The sequence below is a fragment of the Crinia signifera genome, chromosome 1 (assembly GCF_055691185.1).
Source record: "Crinia signifera chromosome 1, ASM5569118v1, whole genome shotgun sequence".
NCBI lineage: Eukaryota > Metazoa > Chordata > Amphibia > Anura > Myobatrachidae > Crinia > Crinia signifera.
The window spans coordinates 439337354-439356281 of record NC_139217.1 but is presented as its reverse complement, the minus strand read 5'-3'; the positions used below and the strand labels follow the sequence as shown (position 1 = coordinate 439356281).

At 45.7% G+C, this 18928-nt stretch overlaps 2 protein-coding genes and 1 pseudogene across 3 annotated transcripts in view; all 3 read right to left on the bottom strand.

The window, feature by feature from the left end:
* ANKRD55 (ankyrin repeat domain 55) overlaps positions 1 to 18928 on the bottom strand; it is a 105088-nt gene that overhangs the window by 11389 nt on the left and 74771 nt on the right. For both annotated transcript variants that reach the window (XM_083153531.1, XM_083153537.1), the window contains one exon: positions 9187 to 9288. In XM_083153531.1, coding sequence (XP_083009657.1) covers positions 9187 to 9288 — 102 coding nt within the window. The remainder of the gene's footprint in view (positions 1 to 9186; positions 9289 to 18928) is intronic.
* Positions 794 to 9167, bottom strand: LOC146020423 (uncharacterized). Its single transcript, XM_083153549.1, has 2 exons — positions 5086 to 9167; positions 794 to 4714 (listed from the first exon to the last, which is right to left on the bottom strand). The coding sequence occupies exons 1-2, from the start codon at positions 5723 to 5725 to the stop codon at positions 3915 to 3917; spliced, it is 1440 nt and encodes a 479-aa protein (XP_083009675.1). The 5' UTR covers positions 5726 to 9167; the 3' UTR covers positions 794 to 3914.
* LOC146045234 (U2 spliceosomal RNA) lies at positions 6984 to 7119 on the bottom strand (annotated as a pseudogene).

Here is an 18928-nt window from a genome sequence, read left to right as displayed (position 1 = left end):
TCAGTTGCCAAGTACAACCTTCTGTTTCCAGCCTCCATAATAAAACTGGTTGTACTTTTACCTCTGCTTGTTTACTGCCTCTGGGTGCACTTCGGTGCTGTTCATGTACAAAGGTCTGATCAAGCCTCCCCGATTTGTACATCGGTCCGAGCCTATGCCTGAGGCCTTCGTCACGTGACAGGAAAGGGGGGACATGATAGAAAATTTCAAATATATCAAGGGGTTTAACAAGGTACAGATGGGAGACATTCTTCACAGGAAGAGGAGCAACAGAACACGAGGACATGCACTGACACTAGAGGGAGGAAGATTCAGGGGAAATTTGAGGAAAAAATACTTCACAGAAAGTGTGGTGGATAAGTGGAATAGCCTCCCATCAGAGGTGGTAGAGGCAAATACAGTAGAGCCATTTAATGCTTGGGATAGACATATGAAGTGGCGTAACTATAGCTCCACAGCCCCCGCGGTGGCGGGGGGGGGGGGGCGCAGAGAAATTGGGGGCGCCGCCGGGGGGGCTGCAGGGCTATAGTTACCCGCGGTCTGCGTCTCGCCCGGCTCTCTGTCGGGACCTTCCTGACGTCACGGTCCCGGCCGGCTCCTGCTGCAATGAAAACTGACAATTAGAAAATGGCTGCCCCCATACTGCAGACAGTTTTCTGTCTGCAGTATGAGTACAGCCATTTTCTAAGAGTCCGTTTTCATTGTAGCAGCAGGAGCTGGCCGGGACCGTGACGTCAGGAAGGTCCCGACAGAGCCGGGCGAGACGCAGACCGCGGGTAAGAAGGGGGGGCAGGTTAGGTGTGTGTGGAGGGGGGGGGGGGCGCCGAATAAACGTGCGCCGGGGAGACGCTAAATAGTTAGTTACGCCCCTGGACATATGGATAACCTTACAGAAAGAAATAAGGATCAAATATGGCTTGAGGTAACATGTTTAAAAAAGGGGCAGACTAGATGGGCCAAGTGGTTCTTATCTTATTAATGGGAAGTTCTACAAAAGTAGAAGGAAAAGTTATTTGACACCAACTTTTGTAGAAGTTAATAGATAACGATAAGACCCCTCCGTAATATTTGTTTCATTGCACATAGCAACAGAACATGTTTACTATAAAATACACTCTCATCGACATGAACCATACATAACTATGACATGCAACTGAAGAGTGTTCGGGAAACATCCTGAATTCCCGTCTAAGGCTGGATATGGTATCAGGAAGCAGGATTTCCTTAGCCCATTGTAAAATACACATCATGTTATCTTGTTAATAATCATTTCACTGTCCTGTGAAAAGTACCTATCTATTTTGTTTAAAAAAAAATAGCATTTATCAAAACACATTTTTCCTGTAATTCTGAGAAATAATATTGCAACCTTGAGTAATATTTATTTTTCTACAAAGCTGACACAATGGAGGGGAAAGATATGATGGTTGGCTAAAACTATGTAGTCACATGGTAAACTTGAGGTCAATATTAAGTTTGCTCCATGTGGAATAGTGTTGCAACAATGCCAACCAGAAAAGGAATATGTATGGGACTGAGTTATAGAAAATCCCTATTTTAAGAGAAACCGTCTGCTTGCGTTGGTGACAAGGCTCCCCTATCATGTAGGTGCTGAATGCTGGTCTTTTCATTGGGACCTTGATTATCAAATATCAATGAGAACATATGTGTCTCCGAAACACTGCCATCCACTGGCAGAGAGTGAAACTACATCTCTTTCTCACACATCCACAAACACAGAAGGTAGCAGGTGCAAAAAATAGTCCATTGGTTCCCCACCAGTTATACCATGTTCTCATTGCCACCCCTGCAAAATCCCGGGTTTTTCTTGCCGGGTTTTTGGCGGGGCACAGAGAATGGATACTTTTCTACCCCGTTCATACAGCACCTTAAACCCGGGAAATTCCCGTGTATGACGCGTTCACACTGCTTCCCCTGGTCTGCCCTGCCAACAAGTGTGTGAATATAAAAGCAGCTTTGATTGGCTGTTGAAAAAGTAGCTGTGATTGGCTGTTTTAGAAAGCAGCTGTTATTGGCTGGCTGAGGATGATGTCATATAAAGTGGCCTGTTTTTTCCAAGCACACTGCATTGCTGGAATCATGGCTGATGAGATGCTTTTGTTTTGCACCATTTTGCTGTTTCATGCAGCAAATGAGAGCTTGCTGCAGCTGCTTACATTGTGCTACCTTGCACAATGCACCTTGAAGAGGAGGAGAGCGCAATTTCTTGCTGAGAGAGACAGTGCTCGCCTTCATTATGTGCGAAGGAGAAGAGCTTTCATCACCTCCAGCGTTACCTCCATATTGAGGTTCAGCACATCCAGTACCCGGCGAATGTGGACCAGAGACTGCTCTCATGGCGAGGTATTTTGGTCTACAGTGGAGGGTTATGAGGATGACCAGTGGATGGAGCATTTTCGCATGTCACGTGGGACCTTTCAGTATGTGCTGGACCTTCTAACCCCTGCACTTTCCAGACAGACCACAAACTGCAGAATACCCATCTCACCTAGAAAGAGACTAGCGATAGCGCTATGGTGGTATGCTACACCGGGAGAATACCGCACAGTCGCCTGCTTGTTTGGAGTGGGGAGATCCACTGTATGCACTTTAGTTCATGAGGTGACGCAGGCTTTGCTGGAAGGACTTTACCGTCGTTTCATCACCTTACCTCAAGGACAAAGGTTGGACGACATCTTGCTGGTTTCCTGCATCGTGGATATCCACAGTGTGCTGGAGCTATAGACGGTACACACATTCCTATTATTGCCCCCACAGAAAACCATGCGGATTACTTTAATCGCAAAGGCTGGCACTCCATAATTCTACAGGCTGTAGTGGACCACAAGTATTGGTAAGTACATTTTTTTATGATAATATTAAACTGTGCTTTGCGTATTGCTAGGGTAACTAAACAGAAATCTTAACACTTTATATTTTCAGCTTCACTGATGTCTTCATTGGCTGGCCTGGCCGTTCCCATGATGCAAGGGTTCTAGCAAATTCGGACCTATACCTTATTGCTGAGGAGAAGCAGGATGGCTGGTTGTTCCCTAGAGAGGTAAAGATATGTTTTTGCTTGTTGCAGTTGGGATATTTTTAGTGTTATGTATGCATGTATGTATAACCAACGTACCACATGTATTGTTGTTTTTCAATGTCTCTCTTTACACCGGTAGAGAAAAGTGGCAATCAGAATAGCATACTTGTACTCCAAGAATTCCATATTGTAACTCTTATTTTACTTTGCAGAAATCGAAGATCATCGATGGGGTGGAGATCCCAGTACATATAATCGGGGATGCAGCATACCCATTACAACGATGGTTAATGAAGGGGTTCACCCAGCGCCATCAACTTACCCCGGAACAAATTGATTTCACCCACACCCTCAGTTCTGCACGAATGGTGGTAGAAAATGCCTTTGGCCGTCTAAAAGGCCGTTGGCGTTGTTTAATGAAGCGCAATGACATTGATACCAGCTTCATGCCTCATGTAGTTGCTGCCTGCTGTGTGTTGCACAACATATGTGAGTTTAAGAAAGAACAGTTTCTACCAGAATGGACCGTACTGGAGCCTGAGGTATCAGATCACTCTGCAGATTCTGAGATGTATGAGGGGACAAACACATGTGCAGAAGACATTCGCAACACCATTACCAATCACATATTTGCTTTAACCCACTAGTGTACAATAGTTTTTAATTTTCAATAAACTTCAAAAACATTTCTGTTTGTTTGTACATATTTTATTCATATGTACAACATATATTTTTTTAGTTAAATAGCATAAAGTGTACCAAAAATGCACATAGAAAAATATAATAAAATTGTAATGACAATACCCAAACGCCTTACATAACTTCTGTACAGGCCGGGTGGGCAGCCAAATAAACAAAAAGTCACTAAACACCTCTACAGCACATGGTAGCGGGGGTATTCCTTTCTTGGAGCCGTTCGATTCTCCGCATGACTATGTGGACCAGCCGCATAATCAAGGCAGTGCGGTGGAACTGTGGGAGGCTGAGTTGCACCCGGTGTACGCTCAGGGAAATGGCAGTGATTTGCTGGAGGCTGAGGTGTCCCAGCAGCATACTCAGGGCACTGCGGAGGAACTGGTGGAGGCTGAGGTGCACCAGCTGTACGCTCTTGGAAATGTCGAGGATTTGCTGGAGGTTGTGGTGTCCCAGACGCATACTCTGGGGAGTGCGGTGGAACTGGGGGAGGCTGAGGTGGACCTGCTGTACACTCAGGGAAATGGAGGGCATTTGCTTGAGGCTGAGGAGTCCCAGCAGCATACTCAGGGAAAAGGTGTGACATTGGTGGATGGTGAGGTGTGCTGTGTGGCACCATGTTCCCCTGGTTTGGGGCTACAAAATTTGGTTGGCCTGCGCTATACATTGGATAACCATACTGAAAATTATTGTGTGGTGGCTGGGGCAGTACATGGCCTTGTGCCCTAAATAGACTATTAAGGAACTCCATCTGCGTATCTCGGTTCTCTCGATTGATACGCTCATGCATACCAACAATGGCAGTAATGAACGTGTTCTTTAGGTCACGCTCATTGTCCATAAATCGCTGCAGACGAGCATCTTCATGAACTTGCATCGAATGATCCATTTCCTTCAGGTGTTCAAGCATTACGGTGGTCATTGCTTTTGTGGCTTGTTCCATCTTTGTGGCCCTCTTTCTTCTCAGTGGCACATTATAAACTATGGGAAAAACAAACAACACATTACTATACAAGACTATAATAATGTTACTTCTCCTTCTACCCAAAAGACATTGTTGGTGCCCATGCACTCGGAAAACCATCTGTGCTGAAGGCTAGATATCAGTAAAACCTTAACTTCTCATTCAGACCTGTTAGCAATGTTGCTGACAGGCCTGAATCAGATCCCCTCTGCACAGATGCATGTGGATGTTAAATTTCAAAAATACTTAAATAAAAAAGCAGTGTTGGCACATGCATGCTTGAGGCCTTTTCCCTCCTGCACTCTTGCTACATGCTGCGACATATTTCTTTAATAAACAAAAATATAGTACTGTGTAATAATGGTGTGTGTAAAAGTTATAAACTTACTGTTGGTGCGCAACTTTGGACGTGCACTCTGTGGCAATGCTTCAAAGGCTGGACTTCCTTCAGCAGGTAGTGATGATGCAGGCGTTGATGGTGGTCGCTGCAAAGGTGATGGCGGATGCTGCACAGGTGAAGAGAATGCGGTGGGGCCTACAGCGGAATTGTGGGAGTTAAATGATGAATCCAGAACTTCACATTGGGCTTCACCATGGACTGAGCGGGAATCCATTTCACTGTCTGTGGCCTCAAGGTCAATGGGTGACGCTGCTGCTGCTACTGCGTTTTCTTCACAGACACTTGCTGCACTGCCAGCAAAACTGCTGGAGGAGGACAGTGATATGGGATTAGCCAGTGCAGAGTTCCCAAAGATGACATTGCACTGGTCATAAAATGGCCAGTCCATACAGGCACCACCACTCTTCCTCCTGTTTAGGTCATGGACCTTAGCATACTGCTTCCGCAGGGCTTTGAGTTTATTCACTACCTGTTGCTGCGTTTTGACGATGCCACGGGCAGACAGGATTTTGGCGATGTTGTAGTAAACAACGGAGTCCTTCACTGTGCCGGTCACTTGTTTTTTAATCTCCTCCTCTCCTCTCACTGCAAGCAACTCGAGCACTTCCTCATCCCTCCAATGCGACATGTCTGCTCTCCTCGACGCAGCATATGGACGTCAGACGCAGCACTAAATGGACGTCACATGTCACCTGATCACATCCCCCAATGAGCTTCTTTTTTTCCATCATGTTTGAAAAACCCGTGTCTGCGCTGTTCAGACTGAAGTACACCCGTGAGTTTGAAGAAACTCAGGAGCCCGAGGTGTGCTCCCTACCACCAGTGCTGTGCCTAAACACGTGCAAAAGCGGCCGTGCGATCGAGTGGGCTTATCTCCCGAAGGAGACGGGCCCCGTTTTTCCCCTAACCCCTCTCAGCCATAAGGCCGACGAGGGGAAAATAGGGAACGGTGGGTCCTCTTCGCCGAAGCTTAGAGAGACCCTCATTCCTCAACCCCCGAAAGGGTTAGGACGGTGGGTCCTCCGCAGCCCATGCTTTGGAGAGACCCGCAGTGGACTTCCCTCCGCCTTGCGGCTCGGGGTCGTCCTCGGGGGGACCGCAGCTCTCCCCAAAAGGAGAGAGCTTTGGCACGTTGGGGAAATGGAAGGCCCGTAAGGGACGACCACACAACCCAAAAAAACGTGACACACTACAGAAAACAGAAAACGTGAAAAGTGCACGAACGTGAAGAAGAAGAGAAATAAATAATAAAGAGGACCCCAGCCAGAAGGCCGGGGTGGGGGTGTGAAAAATTGTCCTACCCCATCCAAAAGGACGAGGTAAGGACGTGAAGCGCTAACCTAGAGGGGAAGTGCGCAGTGCTAGTGCCATACTAGTGCATGGTGATTTTGGCACCCCCGAGTTTCCCCGGGGGCACAGTGCAGCCTCGGACTCCAAGCAGCCAGCGTCCAACCAAGTGTTTCTCCGTCTCAGCAGCAGGCACTTTCCAGCCCCTGGCATGGGAATGGGTACTCCACTGAGCCTTTCGAAAGACTCCCTTAGGGGCTGCACCCCCCTCGGAAGAGCAATCTACTCAGTCCCAGTGTTTCTCCGCTCCCAGGGTTAAGATACTAGGCTGAGCTTTTCGCTGTGCCCAGGCTGGTGGTTAGCCAACCTGGACCAATCTACTCGGTCTCAGCTTTTCTCCGCTCCCTGGGAATGGATACTAGACTGAGCCTTTCGCTGACTCATCCTTCGGGGGCTACGAACCCCGTCAAGAGAGTCAATCTACTAGGCCCAGTGTTTCTCCCCCCCTCTTACCAGTGGATTTACGGAAACAACACCTCCTACCAAAGGCAGAGGTGAAGATACTTAGTGAGACTTTTCACTGCTCCCGGGAAAAAACAGAGGGGTCCCACACCCTCCGCCCATCAGAGCAGCTACTCAGTCCCACCTTTCTCTATTCTCTGCCAGAGGCCAGTCCATACCAACTGATAAGAACAGATACTACACTTGATCTTAGCCAAAAGGCCGAGAAGCAACTGAAGTACACCCGTGTTTTACCCAGGAAAAACCCTGCAAAAAACCCGTGTGTAATTCCCGGGGCATAACACCCGGGAATTTTACAAGGACGCATTCACACTGAGACACGACACGGGAAATTACTGCTCGCCCTGCCAAATACCTGGGTTTTTTAGGCAATGAGAACGGGGTATTAGTGAGAAATAAGGAGCACTCTCCAATATAACCAAGTAAAACTTGTTATAAATCTTGGCTAATGTTTATTTCAACACAAGAAGTAAAAAGTTTTATATCCAATTAAGACAGCTTAACATCCATACAGCTGACATGTTGGTCCCCAATCATGGACCTTTCTCAAGGAGCCTATATCATACAGAAACAAACAATATAGTACTTAGTCATAAGATACTCAGCAATATATAATCGAGCTAGCATCTGTGTTAGATAGAAAAAAAACAATATATTACTTAGGGCAGTATTCATTGGGAAAAATTTGCCGTGTTTTATGGTGAGTTTGTGCTATTTTCACGTTGGAAGGAGCATTTTGCTCTCCAAAAGTGAACCACCCTATTCAATGTGATATTTTCGCCGTCTTTCTAAGTGATTTTCGCCGTATCTCTCCGTGTCTCTCCGTGTCGCAATTCTCCATCTTTTCATGGAGAACTGGAATGTGAACTTTTAAACTAAAAGGTTTTTTTTTTATTTTGGTGTCCAAAAATCAGGATTTTTTTCTGTGAAGGGGCATGCTATTTTTATTCATACACATGAATATATATTTAATTTAAAAAAATATATTTTTTTAATATTTTTTTTTACACAGAGCAGCCAGCAGGGGGCCGGAGCTCTCGAGCCGCTCATTAGATATTCATATATTCACTGCACCCGATCATTACATATGCACGATCGGGTGCAGTGAATACTGGGTCCCCCGCTGGCTATAGGGGGGGCAGCTTGTGCTGCCTGGGTCCCGGGGAGCCCACCTCCCCTCCACATATGTTCTGGGGCAGCCAGGGAGACTTTAATCTCCCTGGCTGCCACCGTCCCCCGGCTCCCTGCCAGCTCCCTGCCGCAGACGCTCGTCCGCTGCAGGGGTTAAGACTCACCGCGAGTGGCGGCGAGTCTTAACCACATTGAATAGTGGGAGCAGGAGTGGCAGCGAGCCCTCCGGAACAGGGCGAGTGCATGGCGAGAGAAAAAATCTCTCGCCATGCACGAAGAATAATTCTCATTGAATACAGCCCTTAGCCATAAGAGGTTTTCAGGTGAACAAACAGTCAGCGTAGTCACAAAGACCCAATGGTGGAATGGAACAATGCTGTTCCATTCCACCATTGGGTTTTTGTGACTACGCTGACTGTATCCCCCTAATATCTAAAAAGACAAATATATAAAGGAACAAATAATGTGAAAAACAGCATATAACAAAAAACATGAAAAACCTACATAGAATGCTTCATCTGGAAGCATTGAATTTAGTAAAACTGTATATATATTTGAGACATCATTATAACAATTATTCGGACTACAAAAAGTATTAGTTAATAAATGGAGTAATCTCATACCCCTCGTTTAATCCGTGTGGGACTAGGATTAGGGATGGAGATTGACCATCGATGATTAGAAATCATCAATGGTTTATGGCCGATATTGAATAGTTTTGCCATCGATGGGGGAGCTATGCAAAGCCATCCACAAAGCCGTTCATCTGCTGGTAATACCAGCAGATGAACGGCTTTCTCATCGCAGGGCCGTACACTGGGCGGCTTTGAGCTGAAAGCCGTTCGAAACACCAAGTTTGTGCGGCTTTCAGCTCAAAATTTCCCAGCATGTATGGGCCTTAACTGTATTCTTTATCGTTATATGTGTAATAAATACTTTTGTATATTGTTCATTTTCCTGTAAATACCATTCTAGAAAATGAAAGCAGTCACAATTCTCAGAACATCAGCTACTTTCATTTTCCAGAAATACAAATATTGAATAGGAGAAGTGATAGTGAGCCACGTGCTGTGCTGTACATACTGTGCTGTACGTACTGTGCTGTACACAGTATTTCTGATGATGAGGAGCTTACATCTATACACTTACTTTTCTTTACACAGTGATCCGGTATTGGGGCCAGGTTATTTCGCGTTAGACGGAATTCCCTCGTTCTTGGCATTTCCTGGGATAGACGGGGAGAGTTATGACCTGAAAATAATTAGAAATATTATTGATAGGGAATTTAATTACACAAAGGCTTTTTCTCACATTATTACTGAGAAAACGATTTAAAACACAATCCATCGGGGGAGAGAGAACACGGAGAGAGAGATAAAGTACCAGGAAAATCAGCTCCTAACTGCCAGGTTATAGGCTGTGTTTGAAAAATTATTCTTATACTTCTACTGGTTAAAAGTAGAGATGTGTGGGTTCGGTTTTAACCGTGAAAAAGTAATTTGAGCATCGGCCATATTCAGAAATCACAGGACCACAAAGATAAGCTGACGTCAGGGAAGCTTGGAAAGTTCTTTGTTTAATGAGCTCAATAAATCATATTTATACTTTAACATAATGTTGCTCTCCTCCCAGCAAGGAGGAGATATTAAAGAAAGCATACATATTCATATTCAACACACCCCAAAGGTGGGGTTACAATTAAAACTTTGGTTCAACGTGCAAAAAACGTGGTATCTCTGACGATAACATAGGCGTTTACTTCTAATGATGGGAGTATTTCTAAGTCACTTCACAAAGGCATATGGATTTCATCAAAACTCTTCTCATTAAAATGGAATTGCATGTTTTTCTCTTTCTTATCTTACTTTAAGAATGTGGTCCTCTCCTACATCCCACAGCTGGTTCATATCCATTTTAATTGGGATTCTAGTAGAACCAAGGACAAGCTGACTATATGTAAAGCTTAACTATTTCAGCTTCTTGAAGATGAACATACATTTGCCATAATTCTAATAATACATCTTACTAAAAGGAATATTCAGCTTATATAGACAATATAGTGTTTAGTAAGATTCACTCTATCAACCGCATTTACTCGGTTCTTATCACCAATTAGAGCAAATTTGGATTTTTCTGATTGGCTATAGTCTGTCACATGCACTGGATAGCCAATAAGATCCTACTTTAAGATCCGAGTCAATCTGGAAAAAAACAGAACCGGCACATCTCTAGTTAAAAGTCTGTCAAAATGACAGCTTCTGCAATGTACTTTCACTTTGAGCTGTGACAGTTTATATTTTCACTCTGAGCTGTGACATTTTTTCGCCCACAAACTCTCCACCCACCTCCAATCCTTATGTGCTCCTACCTCCAATCAGAGGTGGATTTAGCCCTCATGGGGCCCTAGGCAATATACTGATTTGGGCGCTCCTCCATCAAACAATCCATAGCCAGGGCCGCAGCAGCGGCAGTAGGCTCAGCATGAGTGTCTCACTGACAGCGTGAGAGCTCGCGGGAGGTGGTCACGCCTCCAACAATTAGATCACCCCCCAATTTTAACAGGGCCCGGCATACCCCTCAGCGGCCCTGTCCATAGCACTATATTTTTGGTGCTGATTGCAGGCTGCATCAATAGAGAAACTTGGCGCATACATAGTCTACGGATAAATGCTCAGCTGCATGAACACCGCATTGTTTACAGATTTGAATCAGGCTTCATATCTGTGTCACATTTAATGTAATCTAAATACCCAGAACCATTTTGTGTGTCAAATATTTTCTATCTTATTAAAGAACATTAAAGGAACATTAGGAAGTGTGGGCAGGTCCATGCGATGTCACATAGACCTCCTTTAGGAACATTTTTCCAGGAAATCTTCAAGGAGCCCCTTTGGACCTTCCGGGCCCTAGAGAGGCACCTAGGATGCTTTGAGAAAAATCAACCTCTGCCTCCAATCTCTGTCTTCACAGCTCCATCTCTCCATATCCAGCGAGTTTCAAATAGATCGGTAACCCTGCAAAAATTGCTTTCACTTTCTGTTATGACATCTTTTAGTACACAAAGGAATAATTGAGTCTGTTGAGTGGCCTTTAGTGGATAGTGGTGGTACTTCACCTCACAGAGGTAAGGCGTAGTTAGCCTTATATATATAGAGGGAGCCAGCCTCTTTCTTGCAGGGGCTGGCGATTCCATCGCCAGCCCCCCCAGCCATGAGATGCTCGCATGCACCATTACTACGGAGCTCCCCGCCGCCGCCCACCGCTTCCCCCGCCCAGAGCCGGCCTTAGGCATAGGCAAACTAGGCAATTGCCTAGGGCATTTGGAATGCCTAGGGGCATCAGCAGCTTCTGCTGATTAAAATGATATGCAGCATGCCTATATTCTGTGTGTGAGTGAGGCTGTATCTGCATATGAAATAGTGTATACATGGAAATCACTATAACGTAGCGTTCCGTATGCAGGTACAGCCACAGTGGCACACAGAATATAGGCATGCTGCATATCATTTTAATCATCGGAAGCTCCTTGTGTGTGCTGGTCATAACAATGCAAATAAGACAAATTTTCAGCAAAAAAGGCACCCAACGTTAGCAGAACTGGCCAGGAGCAGCATGACCTATTGAGGCAAGATGTATGATGAAACATCTGTATCTAAGCAGAGGCAGAGGTCACAGTGTTAGCAGCTGTGTGAGTGCTGTCTGCGGGTGGGTTGGTTGTGCAATAGTGTTCGGCATATGTGTAAGGGGCATTATGTGTGTCATGTATAATTGCATTAATAATGTGTGACATATGTGTAAGGGGCATTATGTGTGTCATGTATAAACACATTATTAATGTGCGACATATGTGTAACAGGCATTATGTGTGTCATGTGTATAAGGTCATTAATAATGTGCAACATATGTGTAAGGGGCATTATGTGTGTCATTATGTGTATGAAGGGCATTAATAAAGGTTGGCATAATGTGTAAGGGGCATTACTGTGTGATATTATCAGGGGTGCCGAGAGAAAGGGGTAGGGGGTACAAATTACCCAGGCCAAAGTCTGATGGAAGGGCTCAGTGGGGGCCCCGGGCCCCCTCCCCTTAAGTGACAACAGCAGCTGCAGCGGCTCTTCTCCTCTGCCCAGCACACACTGCTTTTGTGCTGGGTTGCAGTGTGGCCATGGAGGTGCTTAAAATACAATATTTTCTCAGGATTTTTTTCTAAGGGTATAATGTGAAGAGTAATGTACATAAGGTAAAGTGGTACTACAGTGTGATGTAACATGAATAAAGGACACCATCACATGATATAATGTGAATAAAGTTGCACTACTGTGTGGCATAATTTGAATTGGGGGTACTATTGTGTGGCCATGCCCCTTCCCAGCAAGAACACACCCCTGTTTGGGCTGTGCGCCGAATGTGTGCACTGTTTCTATTTAAAATATTGCGGGTAGGTGCACCTAAATTATGACTGCTATGATCAGGGTTGATGGTGCTGGGAAAGGGGAGCAGGGTCAGAGGCGGAACTAGTGGCGGTGCTATCGGGCACCAGCCAAAATCTTGAATAGGGCATCATTTAGGCTAGGGCCAGCTCTGCCCCCACCGCCATCCACCAGTCCCCACCACCGCCCTGAAACCCCCTAACCCTGCCCGTCTCCCTGAAGCAGAGACGGGCAGGGTCATGCCGACCAGCTGCAGAGTGACTGGGATGTGCATGCGTGTGAGACGCACGTACGTCCCAGTCTGATGAGGTCCCTCTCCACCAGCGCTCGGCAGCGGGGAGGTTCTGGCGAGCGCTGAGAATGAAAGAGAAGGTCTCCATCTGTATTGATTAACAGGTGGGGTGCAGGCTGCAGCAATGTTTTTTGGTGTAAGATACACAATTGTAGCAATGCACTTGTGTCTGGACCCTGGTGCATGCAGTTCCAAATGTGGAGACGTACACTGTAACATGCATGCCCACCATGACTGGCTCCGGGCACAGCTGTTGTTTTTTTTACATGAAATGGGCATTTCTTGGTGTACCCAGTATCTTCCTTTGTATGACTTTTCTCTATGGAGTGAGCCAGCCATCAGGAACACTGCATTTAAGTTGACTCTACCAGTAAATTTATGATTGCCCCAACAAAATAATAAATATGTGTTGCCCTCTATTGGATGCTAATACATTAATGTGCAGCTTTACTCTACGTTGCCCTCTGTTGGATGTTAATGCATTACAGTATTCAGCTTTACTCTATGTCGCCCTCTATTGGATTCTAATACATTAATGTGCAGCTTTACTCTGTTGCCCTCTGTTGGATGCTAATACATTAATGTGCAGCTTTACTCTATATCGCCCTCTATTGGATGCTAATGCATTACAGTGTTCAGCTTTAACTCTATGTCGCCCTCTATTGGATGCTAATGCATTAATGTGCAGCTTTACTCTACGTTGCACTCTGTTGGATGTTAATGCATTACAGCAGTGGTTCCCAAACTGTGTGCCATGGCACACTGGGGTGCCTTGGGGGACTTGCAGGGGTGCCCTGGGTTGATGGTCCAGGACCAATTCAAGTTATTTATATCCAATATAATAGTCAAATTATGGACAAACAGAAGTACATTTTGTCCATTACAACATAACTGATCCTAAGGATGAGATACAAACACAATTTATTCAATTTAATATTTGTTTCTGACTTTCTCAATGAGAAACCTTTAGCCTAGGGGTGCCGCGAAAAAAATTCTGATGCTTCAGGGTGCCGTGAGTCAAAAAAGTTTGGGAACCCCTGCATTACAGTATTCAGATTTACTCTATGTCGCCCTCTATTGGATTCTAATACATTAATGTGCAGCTTTACTCTATATCGCCCTCTATTGGATGCTAATGCATTACAGTGTTCAGCTTTACTCTATGTCGCCCTCTATTGGATGCTAATGCATTATAGTGTTCAACTTTACTCTATGTCGCCCTCTATTGGATGCTAATGCATTGCAGTGTTCAGCTTTACTCTATGTCGCCCTCTATTGGATGCTAATGCATTACAGTGAGCAGCTTTACTCTATGTCACCCCTTATTGGATGCTAATACATTAATGTGTAGCTTTACTCTATGTCGCCGCCTATTGGATGCTAATGCATTACAGTGTTCAGCTTTACTCTATGTCGCCCTCTATTGGCTGCTAATGCATTGCAGTGTTCAGCTTTACTTATGTCGCCCTCTATTGGATGCTACTACATTAATGTGAAGAGTAATGTATATAAGGTAAAGTGGTACTACAGTGTGATGTAACGTGAATAAGTGACACCATCACATGATATAATGTGAATAAAGCTGCACTACTGTGTGGCATAATTTGAATTGGGGGTACTATTGTGTGGCCATGCCCCTTCCCAGCAAGAACACACCCCTGTTTGGGCTGTGCGCCGAATGTGTGCACTGTTTCTATTTAAAAAATTGCGGGTAGGGGCACCTAAATGATGACTGCTATGATGAGGGTTGATGGTGCTAGGAAAGGGGAGCAGGGTCAGAGGCGGAACTAGTGGGGGTGCTAGGGGGCACCAGCCAAAATCTTGCCTAGGGCATCATTTAGGCTAGGGCCGGCTCTGCCCCCACCGGTCCCCACCACCGCCCTGAAACCCCCTAACCCTGCCCGTCTCCCAGAAGCAGAGACGGGCAGGGTCACGCCGACCAGCCGCAGAGTGACTGGGATGTCGCCCTCTATTGGATGCTAATACATTAATGTGCAGCTTTACTATTATTTTTTATTATTTTATTAACAATTTCTGGTACTTTCATACCCCTACTATCCAACTATGCATGGAGTTGATGTTATATAGTGTGGCGAGCGCAGCAAGCCCCGCGAGGGGATGCGGTCTCATAAGAAAATCGGGAGCCCAGATATTACATAAGTACCCAATTTCTTATATAGCCAGGGGCGGGCTGGGCCGGGGGATAGAGTGCCATGTGCCCCCCGGGCTGCTCAATCAATGTGCCGCCCCGGGCCGCTTGTGTTCTTAGGCTGGTGCTGCAGCCACGACTGGCTGACCAGTCTCAGACTGGTCTCCAGAAACATGGCCGCCGGACTCCAGCACTGAGGACATGTCTAAGTGAAGGAGGCCGGCGGCCATGTTTCTGGAGCCCAGTCGGAGCTCCAGTGCGTTCCACTTCTACATCCCCATGTTGCAGCCCACCTCGGTCCGGCATAAAGATCAGGTAAGCCAGAGTAGCCGGTGGCCGGGGTCCAGTTATTATTAGTAGGGGGAGAAGCCTTTGGGGGGTCCCTTTATTATTATTATTATTATATAGGGGAAACAGCATGTGGGCTCCCATTATTATTATACAGGGGGAGCAGCCTATGGGGGTCTCATTATTATTATACAGGGGGAGCAGCCTGTGGGGGTTTCATAATTATTATACAGGGGGAGCAGCCTGTGGGGGTCCTATTATTATACAGGGGAGCAGCCTTTGGTGTCCTATTATTATTATTATACAGGGGAGCTGCCTGTGGTGTCCTATTGTTATACAGGGGAGCAGCCTGTGGTGTCCTATTATTATTATTATACAGGGGGAGCAGCCTGTGGGGGTCCAGCTATTATTATACAGGGGAGCTGCTTGTGGGGGTCCTATTATTATACAGGGTGAGCAGCCTGTGGGGGTCCCATTATTATGATACAGGGGGAGCAGCCTGTGGGGGTCCCATTTTTATTATTATTATTATACAGGAGTAGCAGCCTGTGAGGGTCCCGTTATTATTATACAGGGGAAGCAGCCTGTGGGGGTACCTCTCTCTCTCTCTCTCTCGAAACCGGAGTACCCGGAGGAAACCCGTGCAAGTACGGGGAGAATATACAAACTCTGCACAGTTAGAGCCATGGTGGGAATCAAACCCATGACCTCAGTGCTGTTAGGCCAGTGGTTCCCAAACTGTGTGCCGTGGCTCCCTGGGGTGCCTCGGGACACATGCAGGGGTGCCGCGGCTTGGTGGTCTAGGACCAACTCAAATTATTAATGGTTAATTATTAATGAGCAAAACCAGTGCTGGTGGCTGCCAATCATAGAATGTGTACAAACAGAAGCAAATACTGCCCTTTACCACATAACTGCCACTAAGAATCGCATATAAACCCAATCTAATAAAACATTTTGGGACCTAGGGTGCCGTGAAAAAAATTCTGATTCTCTAGGGTGCCGTGAATCAAAAAAGATTGGGAACCCCTGTGTTAGGCAGTAATGCTAACCACCATCCGTACTACTCTATGTCGCCCTCTATTGGATGCTAATACATTACAGTGTGCAGTTTTACTCTAGGTCGCCCTCTATTGGATTCTAATACATTACAGTGTGCAGCTTTACTCTATGTCACCCTCTATTGGATTCTAATACATTACAGTGTGCAGCTTTACTCTATGTCACCCTCTATTGGAAGCTAATACATTACAGTGCGCAGCTTTACTCTAGGTCGCCCACTATTGGATGCTAATACATTACAGTGCGCAGCTTTACTCTATGTCGCCCTCTATTGGATGCTAATAAATTATAGTGTGCAGCTTTACTCTATGTTTCCCTCTATTGGATGCTAATACAATGCAGTTTTACTCTATATCGCCCTCTATTGGATGGTAATACATTAATGTGCCGCTTTACTCTATGTCGCCCTCTGTCGGATGCTAATACATTAATGTGAAGCTTTACTCTATGTCGCCCTCTGTTGGATGCTTAGACATTAATGTGCAGCTTTACTCTATGTTGCCCTCTATTGGATGCATTGCTTAGACATTAATGTACAGCTTTACTCTATGTTGCCCTCTATTGGATGCATTGCTTAGACATTAATGTACAGCTTTACTCTATATCGTCCTCTATTGGATGCTAAGTAGGGATGGCCATTGTTGCCTTTCCATCGATGGTTGCCATCGATGGCAAAAGTGCAATTGACCATCGATAGTGTATAAGTATGCAATGGATTACCATCAATGTTTTTACATATCGATGGCCATCCATTTGCTTTGAAAGATTGGCCTCTGGGCCAATCAAAATACAGGGGTGGGGCTTCACGGGTGTCGGGGGCGGAGCTACATGCAGCTTTACGCTGTCAGCAACATCCCATGTGAAATAGAACTCCCATTGTAGTAAATTTTCTAATTAGCATTGGATATTAAGCATTGTTCTGCAGTTAATGCATGTGATTGTATTCAGAATTGCTGGTGATTTAGTTGTAAGTGACATGTAATGTGAATATAGGTGTTATTGAAATAAGCTATCCATACCCTCCAACTGTACCGATTCAGCCGGTACCGTACCCCATTTTAACGGTCTGTACCAGCTAACTAACAGTGTACCGAATGTACTGGTTTTTAATGGCTTTTGACTCCTCCTGCTCGGTTTGACGATCGGGTGCCCGGCGGCGGCAGATAGAGAATTCTGTAATCCCGGCTTAATTCACCTCTTCTGCACCCATTCCCAGTGGTGCATTGCGGGTCCCAGTGTGCATCACAGCACTGCAGACCCTAAAGGCAAAGCCTCTGGAGACAGCACATGCACAGTTGTAGTTTCCAGACACCTTGGAGTAGCAGCAGTAGCACTTTGGCAGCCGCGGGACTGGTGAAGGCAGGGAGCAAGTGGCACAAATCTAATACCACTTGTTAAAGTAAATACAAAAAATGCCCTGTACACATTCAGAAAGGGGATGTGGCCACAGCTTCTTTGTTGATGACCATGCTCTTTGACAGTGGCCACGCCCCTTTCCCAATGTGTACTGATTCTGCTGTTCCAATGTTGGAGGGTATGGTTATCCTGTTTAATCTGCAGCAGTGACCCATTAGTTTCAGCTAAGTAAATATTCTCTCACCGTGTTGTTTAACCCTATGGGGGGGGCACAGACCTTGTTGTCCAGGGCCCCCACACACCTTAATCCGGCCCTGTCTACCCCAGCTGTTTAAGCTGTGGTTTCTGGCATGTTATAATGGGAGCAGAGTTGTAAATCATTGTGGCACATGTTTGTTCAAAACCACAATTCAAAAAAGTGAGCAGCAACAGGAGACTGGACAACTCTGTAATGAGGCAATGACAGTCCCCCAAATTCGTGACTCTCCCAGACCTTCTAGGTCAGTTGGCAAGTATGACCCAGGATCACTGCAGAGAATGTGGAAGAAGCATGCACATCTATATCCACCTGCCGAGCGATTGCTCACTACATAGATCTGCTTAACTAAAATGGTTTAAACCAGTGGTCTCCAACCTTTTTGGGGGCATGAGCTACTCGAGACAAAATAAACCTCCTAAAGAGCTACTAAAATAATAAAAAAAAACATCTGTTTAATAACCAAAAAATGCCCTTTACACATTATGCCACACACTGTAATGTCCCTGACACATTATGACACATACCGCAATGACCCAGACATAATATGCCATACACTGTAATGTCCAATATGCAGCATACATACCTACCAACTCTGGAGGCAGAGAAGAAGCTAATAGGGGGCATGGCCTACTATCCTACTATCGTGCCATAAACTGGTATTATTTATTATTTATTTACAGGTTCTTATATAGCGCAGCAGATTCCGTAGCGCTTTACAATTGTAAACAGAGATAAAACAAACTGTGTAACAACAGACAGACTTGGAGGTGAGAGTATGCCCCAACAGTGCCAGAAACTGCTATGCCCCCACAGTGCCAGAAACTGCTATGCCCCCACAGTGCCAGAAACTGCTATGCCCCCACTGTGCCAGAAACTACTATGCCCCCACAGTGCTAGTTTCCCAGCAGCAGCACTCACTATTGTTGCTGCTGCCGCCGGGCGTAAACAGGACAGTCCGGCATCCCCCTGCAGTGCTGTCCTGTTGCCGAGGGGAGGAGAGCACAGTACACCGCACGTCTCTCCTTCCCCCCTCACTTCCCTGTGACTGGACTGTC

What these genes read in the sequence shown, in the direction of transcription:
- LOC146020423 (XM_083153549.1), bottom strand. Translation starts at nt 5,725, where the DNA reads ATGTCGCATTGGAGGGATGAGGAAGTGCTCGAGTTGCTTGCAGTGAGA. An exon ending in TCCAAAGTTGCGCACCAACA is followed by an intron (nt 4,715 to 5,085) that starts GTAAGTTTATAA and finishes TTTTTCCCATAG; the next exon opens with TTTATAATGTGCCACTGAGA.